At 46.6% G+C, this 9,530-nt stretch overlaps 1 protein-coding gene across 2 annotated transcripts in view; it reads right to left on the reverse strand.

The window, feature by feature from the left end:
• Nucleotides 1-9,242, reverse strand: part of LOC147251806 (neuropilin-2-like) — a 111,790-nt gene extending 102,548 nt beyond the window's left edge. Inside the window, exon 1 of one of the 2 annotated variants that reach the window (XM_086219739.1) lies at nucleotides 8,256-9,242. In XM_086219739.1, the coding sequence (XP_086075865.1) occupies nucleotides 8,256-8,331 (76 nt within the window). In that variant the 5' untranslated portion in view covers nucleotides 8,332-9,242. The remainder of the gene's footprint in view (nucleotides 1-8,255) is intronic. The other variant, XM_086219738.1, reaches the window with a different exon arrangement.
• Between the last annotated feature and the right edge of the window lie 288 nt (nucleotides 9,243-9,530).

Below are 9,530 nucleotides of genomic sequence, written 5' to 3' on the forward strand. Positions count from 1 at the left end.
GTGTGGCTCTGGGAATATGAGAAACACTGAAAATAACAGGCTGAAATGTCTTCTTTGGAGCAACCCCAAGGAGATTTTTAGTCATCGAAACCTGGGAAACCTCGAGAATGGACTGAGGGAGAAAGAAAGGGAGAAACGGGCAGAAAAAGACGGAGTAATGCCAGAACATCTGTGTCTCATCATCAGAAAGGAGAAAGTCAGCAGCTCAGAAAACCTCCCTGCACAGAAAATACAACTGAAACGCACACGAACAAACAGGTGGGGTTGTGCTTTCCTCCAGGTGCGTCGCATTACTCCACAGAGGAAAAGTACTGGGAGAACTGAGAGTGTGTGTGTGTGTGTGTGTGTGTGTGTGTGTGTGTGTGTGTGTGTGTGTGTGTGCGAGAGAGAGAGAGAGAGAGAGAGAGAAAGTGATGGGAAAATGGAGAGAGTTATGAAAAATGAAGATGAGAACTGACATTAAAAACAAGTTTCGCAACTTCAGGGCAAACGACCTGATCTACGAGGCTTTCGAGAGAAAGAGAAGGAGTAGAGGAGTGGAAAAAGACGGACAAAAATAATTGAAGGAGATGAGTATGAAGAAGAGGAAGACAGACGGACGCAACGGCGAAAGAGGAGAACGGATCGACCTCTTGCACCTGATGCAACATGTGGTTCGTTCTGCTTTTGAGCCCTGAGGCGACCTTCACGTCCTCTTAGGGGTTTATTGACTCCTCTTTCCTCAATATTTAGTGAACAGCAGGGCAAAGGGAAGTCACTTTACACGGAAGCTTAAGGTCTCAGCTTTTGTTTGTCTTTTTGACTTCATCAGTGTATCGTCTCCAGGGGTGGAGGACTGAAGGTTTTAGTGAACACTGAGGGAAACATCTGCTTTCTTTTTTTTGGGGGGGGTCTGATGTTTTATCAGAAGTTATTAACAAAAATCCCACAAGATCTTTCAAGATTTATTTATTTTATTTTTTTTCAACGTTTCAGTCCAAATGAATTCGTCAGGGATGGATCATCATCTAACGGTCAGGTTAATTACTAGACGAAGGGGACAGCTTCACTTTAAAGTTGGATTTTTTTAAAGTTTATAACTGGGAAACTTCGGGGGCACCAAAAACAAACAAACCCTGGAACGCTGGGTCTGAGCACCTCTGACACGTTCGACACACCTCGACGCCGATGGCGGTTACTGAATGATACTTTTAATTATCAAACATGACACAGAAATCTGGTGTTTGCACCTCCTTGGTGTTTTTCACAAACTCAAAACAGTTTCATAACAAGCAAAATACAAACCAGTTTACCACAGCGGGGTGTAATTTAATTTGTCTGTTTCAACTTTGGTCCTCCTCCCACACTGAAAAGAGTTTTACAACATAAGAAATGAGATTCATCTCGGAGATTTACGTCCTGGGTACTGACTCGCTCCTTACGCAACAGCACTGAAGCAATTCGGTTCCACAAAAAGTCCTTACGGTTACATCTGGGCTGTTGTTGTTGTTCTTCTTTTGTGTTTTGTTTTCGGTCATTAAAAGATCAATTTTGTCTAAATTTCTTCAAAATGTTGCGCAATTTGAAACCTTTGAAATCATTCGTGTGCGTTTGGGTTTGTTTTAACCGTTAAAAAAAAAGAAAGAAAAAAAGTGTGTTTTTGTTGTGGTACGGACCGAAAAAAAAAATCAAAAGAATTGGCGAAACTTTTCAAAAGGTATCAGCCTCGCTGTCAACGCAATTGTGTTGTTGTTGTTTTTTTTTGTTTTTCCTGAACGCCATCCAGATTCTGGTCTCTTCATCAGGTTTTAGTTTGAAATGATCAACTGTGTGAAAACCACAAAACAAAAAAAACAAAAAAACAAAACTTCCCTCTTTACAACTGTTTACCCATTTTCACTCATCCTGAGTCGGGTGTGTTCCTTTATGCAATCGTGCCAATAACAAAACAGAAAGGAGAAAAAAAGAGTACCAGAATCTCAGGAGATGCCCTTCATCCCTGTGTTCAGACGTGCATGAATGGAGTCCTTCTAACGAGCTATACAGTATGAATGGATTTCAAGGCCTTGCGCTCTTCCAGCCCCGGAGAAGAAGGATGAGAAAACACAGATTGGCAGAGTACGAGAGAAAAGACAGACAGTCAGAAAGCCGTGAGTGGCTGAGACAGTAAAGAGATTTCCCACCGTAGCAGAGAGGGGTGAAAAGAAGGTGAGGGAGGTTTCTTAATCGGAGCGAGGGAAAACACTGACGGAGGGAGGTGTGGAGAAAGAGACAGAGAGCGCTATTAAAGGAGAGGTGAAGTGGCGTGGAAAGAGGAAAACAACAAGATGATTCAGCGTGAAGAGGAAGAGAAAAAACAAAAACAAAAAGGAAAACAACCTGTGGCCTTGCACGGCGCTGCTCTGGAGAGACGCCTGTGAGGACACATAAGGCTTAACGGGCACGGGCGCGCGCGCACACACACACACACACACTGTTTTCATGTACTTTTGTAGTACTTCAACACACACAAGTGAGTGTGTTGAAGTACTACAAAAGTACATGAAAACAGGCAAATACAAAGAGCATGTCTGTGGTCTTCCCATCCCTATGGGGACATTGACTAGTAAACAACCACAGAAACACTCACACCTGCCCCCCCCCCCCCCATCCTCTCTAATTACTCCAGTCATTACCAACGGCCAATGAAGACACTGGAATACTCACAGTTTACTAATGACATGATAACTGTAATTAGAACATCCTGCTGGACACGCTAATTGTCCTTTCCTTTTTTGGACTGAAGAGAGGGAGGCAGACAAAGAGAGAGAACGCGCTGAAGGTTAATTGGCTTAATGCTTGTTTGTTCACCACAAATCAGGTGGTTGATGTTGGCGGGCCGGCCACCCTCTCGTCAGGGCGCCACTATTCTCATGATTGGATGAAAAGCCTGCGAGCGATGATTTTTTTTTTATTCCCAGGAACTTCTCGGGAATTTATTTTCTGCGGATGTGCCTTCAAAAACAACAACAACACAAAACAAAAACAAAACCCCAAAAAAGAGGGATAAATAACCGTCTGAATCCCTCCAAGAAGACATAGAATTCCTTCACTGCTCCGACACGACGGCTCCACCGAAGCGCCGGCTGCCGCCGACTGGACCACCGAATTTAAAAACGGAGGCCCTGACAGACGTTCTAATCAAACTGCTACTCTTCTTAATGACACCCAGTTTTCTACAGCCGACGCGTCAAGGGATCTCCTCATGGCCCAGTTTCACCGCTGCGCCGTGACATTCCGTGTCTCCCTTTGTCTGTGACACTCAGCTCCAACTTTAAATTTTGTGCCACCACCTCATCCCTGGGTCGAGGTGGTGGCCGCCGCAGTTAAGAATCCAGGGAAATCCACACCAGGCGTCTCTGGCGTCCAACAAACGCCAAACTTTCCTGTTCGCACCATGCGCAGCGGCTCCGAAGCAACGTTTCCCCGGCCTCAACCCAGCGTGTTTTCATCCTAAATACAGCGTAACTGTGAGGAGACGGGTGTTCAAGTCCCACGTGAATCACCTTTGAAGCCCTGCGTTTCCCAACTTTAACTGAAAACCACAATATTTTTCAAACCCTAACCCCACGTACTTTTTTTTGTGTGCCTAAACTTAACAAGACCTATCATAAATCCTCATTTTTCAACAGTGCATGTAATTTCAAGGTGTCAGTGGATATAACACACAACAAAGTTTTGCAACAACAACAACAACAACAAATTCCACCACAACATTGCCTTTTTTTTTTTAAACGGCGAGTTCCTTTTGCATCAGTCATGATGAGTGTCACGAAAATGGGAAATTCATGTCCACGTACAGGAATCAAGGGATTAAATACGTCCCACCCAGTCTGATTGACACACAGGACGCAGTACTGTTTTGCCTGTACTACAGTCTGGTAGTACTGCTTCACCTCCTGCGCTTGACACAGCAGAGGAATAAATCTGGGTTGGTTTACTGCAGGTGGCTCCACTCAGCTACTGCTTCACACTGCTTCCCTCTTATTTCACTAAAGCCCTCTCACGCTCTCAGCCCTCCCTCTCTTCCTTCTCTCGTTCCCTCGCTCTCTCTCTCTCCCTTTCTTTTTTTTGAACTTCAATGCTCTCTCGCTCTGTGCGCTTCTTGTTTTCTACTCCTTCCCGCGTGAATCCTGCCGTCGAGCATCGAGATAAACTGGTTTTCGTTGGGATTTCGCGCGCTCGGAGGCGGTTAATCGCCGGGCAGGTTGACGCGCGCATGACGGCTAAGATGTGAGAAAGAAAGAGGGGAGAGCGCAGATGAACATGGATGATGAGCTAATTTCAGGGTCACCAGTTGCTCCGTCTTCAGCTGCAACATGACACCGCTGCTAGCGCTGAGTCTTCATCAAGTCTTATTCTTCTTTTTTAATCTACTCATCTGGTTCCAGCAGTCATGAACTGTCAATCCGTATGTAAATGCATTTATCCACGGGAAATGCAAAAAAATAAATATATATATATATATATATATATATATATATATAGATATTATATATATATATATATATACTGTTTAGTTCATATTAAATATCTGCAATATATCCCAATAATAATAACAGGCGGGGCAAGCACACAGAACGAGGGAGGCAGAGTCAGTTCATTATGTAGCCAGCTAAAACAGGATGTAACCCCATTGTGTGACATGGTGACACGGATGGTTTGTGTTATTGACGGCCAGTCGAAGCTCACAGAGCATCGTGACCCAGACCGGTGTAACATTTAATTAAAACAAGGGAGCCCCACGGGGGGAACCAGCACCCAGTCGTGTTAGACATGAAGCTGAAGCCTGGGAGAATAACAGACTTTTGATTCTTCACTTGTGCTTTATCTCAACTTGGTGATATTAAAAACATGCTGCTGGCTTGTACAACTGCATTAAATAAATGAATTTGCATAATTAATCAATGTAATCCACTCAGCTGGTTTACATGCACTATTGCAGTCCAGCTTTTAGCAGCAGCTCCATCAGCATTTGATCACTGCTATTATCCCAATATATGAGGGGGGAGGATTGATTTACACGCTGCAGCATGTTCACCTCCAGACCAATAGGCGGCAGTATGCCCTCTTACTGCTGGTTGCAATCAGATCCCCCCCCCCCCCCCCGGCCAACTTTTTCCATCACATTCAAGCCACTTCTTTATTGACTTATTGACAATCAAAAGGAGAAAGTTAAAAAAAAAAACCTCCATAAGTTGAAACCTAGTGAGGTTTGTGTCCTCGTCTGTTCACCCCCGCCATGATGACGCACGCCTGCGGCAACATGATTCATGACCACAGGCTAATCCACGTGTGAGAAATAAACTCCAGTCTGGTTTTAGCCGGACTAACACAATCATTCAAATTATACTTTGTTCATTTGAACCCCCAAGGTGATTAAAAAAAAACAAAAACAGAAGTTATCTCCCACCATTGCGGTCACATTGGCTATTGGTTGAAAAAACAACAACAACAAAGTGGCACATCAACCAGTGTTGGTGCATACATTCACCCCCACCAGGAGCTTCCCTCTCTCACTGTGCTGCACCTCCATCCTGTTTCATCATCAAGCATATTTCAGCAGAGACACTACAGAGGCAGACAGCGAGTCTTGAGTGGCCAATTATGTCCGTTTATCTCCCTTCCAGGCACAGCTGTGATCAAACGGAATGAAGAAACAGGATCAAACAGCGAGGCTAAAAATCATTCTTCCGTTTCGTTCACTTCGTTTTTTTTTTTTTTTTTTTGCAGCTTCCCTCAGCCTGCCTCTGTTACTTCCTCCGCCCTGTACACTTCCATCCCTCCCCTCTCCCTCTCTCTCTAAATATACATCTTCTGCTTTCCTTGCTGGCATCTCGAGAGACAGCAGAACAGAAGCATTTGTAAAAAGTTTACTGCTGAGGAAGCTCCAATATTGCCGAGCATGTGTGAGTGTCTGTCCCAGTGGTTTTTCAAAGTACCAGCCCAGAGATTTCCACTGGAGTTTAAGGGAGTTTCCAGAAGGACAAGAGGAAAAAAAAGAAAGACAGAGAGAAGAATGCCGATATATTTTGTCAACACTCTTGGAAAAAAAAAAATAGGCCTCATATCTTGACAACAAAATAGGATGTTTGTGAGTTTCTCTGAGACAGGATTGTGGGTTCGTATTTTTAGGGAAGCTGGCAGTGGTCAAGCAGGAGGCTGAGTTTGGAAAAATGTGTGGTGCTGCTTGTTTGACAGAAGGCGAATCTGATCCGCCGCGCTGAAGTCAAACACTTTGTCCGGCCACCCTGAGCAGCACAGTTGTGTCGCCTTCTGACTTCTTACTTTAGAAATGAGCATGAATCATTCTCACTGGAGGGGGCAGTCAGGCAGAACAACCACTCCAATTACGCGTACTTGCAGTCTGCAGATGGCGATAACTTGAGTAAATTTGTAGTTCCTGATGTGTTCCAAACGGCCTAAAATTACTTTGATATTTCGGTCAACAAAGAAAGCTTCAGTTCCCTGAGACAAAAGACGCTAAGAAAGCCTCAACTGTGTTAGGAGTGTTGCTCTAGAACATTTGGCAGGCAGGCCCCTCTCTCCCAGTCATGAGACCTACAAAAAGCCACTGCTGACACGTTTAATTAAGCCTAAATCGCTAGAATGCAGCAAACTTCCCCCTCAACATTTAAAAAACAAAAAAAAACCTCCCCAATTCCCTTGTTTGTCTTGTTTTAATTACGTGCAAACAAATCTGTATTTCGGGGGGGGGGGGGGGGGGGCAAACCGTCCAGCAGAGTGACTTTTGCAGGTATTGGAAGAGCTTGTGGTGACAGCCCGGACACCTCCCTCCACGGTTCTGCCTCTCAAGAACCGCAATCGCATGCGGTGTAGCTTCTCTTTATCTTTCCTTAAGAGTTGGTTTGTGAAACCAGTAGTCATGGTTTTGTTTTTTGTCGTTTTTTTTTTTTAACTTCCACTCAAAACGTCTCATAAAAAACACACACACACGCACGCACGCACACACCCACACACACACACGCTTGTGGCCGCATAGCAAAAGGATTCCACCACAAGGGAAGTTTGTTTCATCCAGATTAAAGACTCGCGTCCTCCCCGCGCGTAACGGCTCGGCTTGCTTGATTACGCGCAGGAGATAAACGCGTTAGACAGCCGTGGTTCCTGGAGATCAGACGCCGAGCCTGCGTCTTCTGTTGTGCGTGTGTTTTCTGTGTGGTTTCTGGTACGGTGGGACACACCGCCGGAGAAATACATGGAGAGGAGGCTGGGCTGCACAGGGAAGCCGGTTAGAGTCGCACCTCCGTGGCTCAGGTCAGATTCAACCCCCCCCCTCTCTTTTGGCACTTTGACATACAAGAAAACATCATTTCAAAAACTATCGTTCAACTCCACATCGTGGGCGAAATCACGCGCGTAACGGTGAGTCTAACCGCCGCGGAGCAGCACGCATTCACGCCGTCCGGACCGTCACAGGGACGCTCGTCACGACTGAAGCGCTCTCCCCGGGGACACTCCTCGATTGAGCCGCAGACACTAACCGGCAGCATGTTAGGTTAACACGCTGGGTTTCAGGTTGCTCCCCCTCAAGAAGACAAAAATCAATAGGAGAGCCACATTCATCAGTTAAGGAGGCTTCTCTGATGGAGGGACACCGGCGGAGGAGAGAGAGAGAGAGAGAGAGAGAGAGAGAGAGAGAGAAAGAGAGCGTGCCGGTGCTGCACAGCCCTGCTGAACCTGTCAAATGTGTGTAAAAGGATTGTGATGTTTTTTTTTTGGGGGGGGGGGGGGATTTTTTATTTAATTTGACACCACGGAACGACGCTCAACTGCTTCCACTCTTTAAAACTGCCGGCTCTCTCCCTCCACCCGCCAGCCCGGAGGAGGCTAAGGGGGTTCGAGGACCGGGTGACATCTCCACCACCGAACGTTGATCTAATCAGTCACAGCGCCGCGTTCATTAACAAATGACTTGTCCGCGGCAAAAGACGCTCTTTTTTTTAAGGGGGGGGGGGGGTGCGACCGCGAGACGCGCCGTGATTTTTGTCTGGCAAAACTAAATGAATAAAAAAACTAAATAAGCGAACATAAACTGACAGGGAAGCGCCTTCCTCTCACCTGAGGCCAGTTTCAGCTTCTAGATTACTGGAAGTTTTCTGTTTGAGAAGAACAAAGCAAGCAAAAGGAGTGCTTTGCGTTCCGTTTGACACCTCCATGTGACTCCGGCTGGGGTCTGGGTTTTTTTTTTTTTAAAGCAAATGTGTCAAACTCACCTCCTTCCTCTCCTCTGACCGCTGAGGGCAAAAGAAGCGCCAGTAAACATCCACAAAACCATGTTATTAAATCCATCTTCTCCCTCGGGTTGGGTGACAAGCGCCTTCTCCCTCCTCTCCTCTCTGCTTGTTTTCTGTTGAGGAGAAATCAGATGTCCTCCTCTCCAAACACACACACACACACACACACACCGAGTCCCTCCTTGATCCAACTCTTTTTTAGGGGGGGGGGGTTGTCCAAAAAAATAAATTAATTAAAAAAAATCCACAACAACGCCAGTGAGGTCCCGTGTGTGACACCGCTCCCTCTCTCGTTGAGGGGGGGGGGGGGGGGGGTGACAATAATCTAAGTAATTTACGAAATCCCTTCAGATTTCTGCTCCGAACATCAAAGGACCCGGTGGCGGTCTCACGCGCACCTAAACAGACCGGAACAGACTGAAACACTGGTTGAAGCCATCGGGGACCAACATCTGCTCATAAAAGTTTGAAAACCTGATGAAAGTTAAAAACAAAACAAAAAAATAAATGAAAAACAATAAATATAAAAAGGGGGGGGTGTTGGTGGTTCCTCTCCTCCTCCTCCTGGGGAGAGAATCACCGCATCCCCGGCTGTCCGTCCCCTCTGTGGCTCCTTTACTGAACAGAGGCAGTCAGACGCATCTGTGTTGAGTCCCCATGGGTTTCCACTGAAGACACCGGGCAGGTTATAGTCCGTTCTTGAGGGGGGGAAGAACCCCAAAATAAAAACAAAACAAAAAAAGACCCCCTCAAAAATTAAAAAAAAAAAAAAAAATCAAGCAGGAGAAGGTCTTCAGGACCAGGCGGCTCTCGCGTGCGTAAAAGAAAAAATAGGGATCGGGAGGAAGTCAGCGCGCAGCCTCTCTCCTCTCCGCTCTCCTCCTACCAACTGTGAGAGTTTCTTCACTTGAACACGCTCCTCTCTCTGCCTGCTCCACCTCCCTCCCTCTCTCTCTCTCCCTCTCTCTCTCTCTCTGTCTCTCTCTCTCTCTCCCAGCAGTTGCTCCGCGGCGGCTGTGCGCTTCCCTCCTTCCCTTCCGATCTCCGGCGGGTTTGTGACAGCCAGCAGGACTGCTCACTCACCCCCCCCCCCCGCCCCACCACCACACACACACCCCCCCCCCCCTCTCCAACGTCTCTCCGTGCGCGTGCACGCCGGTATGCGCGCGCACGTATCGGATTACAGGAGGCACCTTCGGCCCGCCTCCACATAGCCCCCCCCCTCACCACGGCCCTCACTGATTACTGAGCAGT

The sequence above is a fragment of the Aulostomus chinensis genome, chromosome 12 (genome assembly GCF_037954235.1).
Source record: "Aulostomus chinensis isolate RoL2024-O1b breed Wild chromosome 12, RoL_Achi_v1.0, whole genome shotgun sequence".
NCBI classification, from domain to species: Eukaryota; Metazoa; Chordata; class Actinopteri; order Syngnathiformes; family Aulostomidae; genus Aulostomus; species Aulostomus chinensis.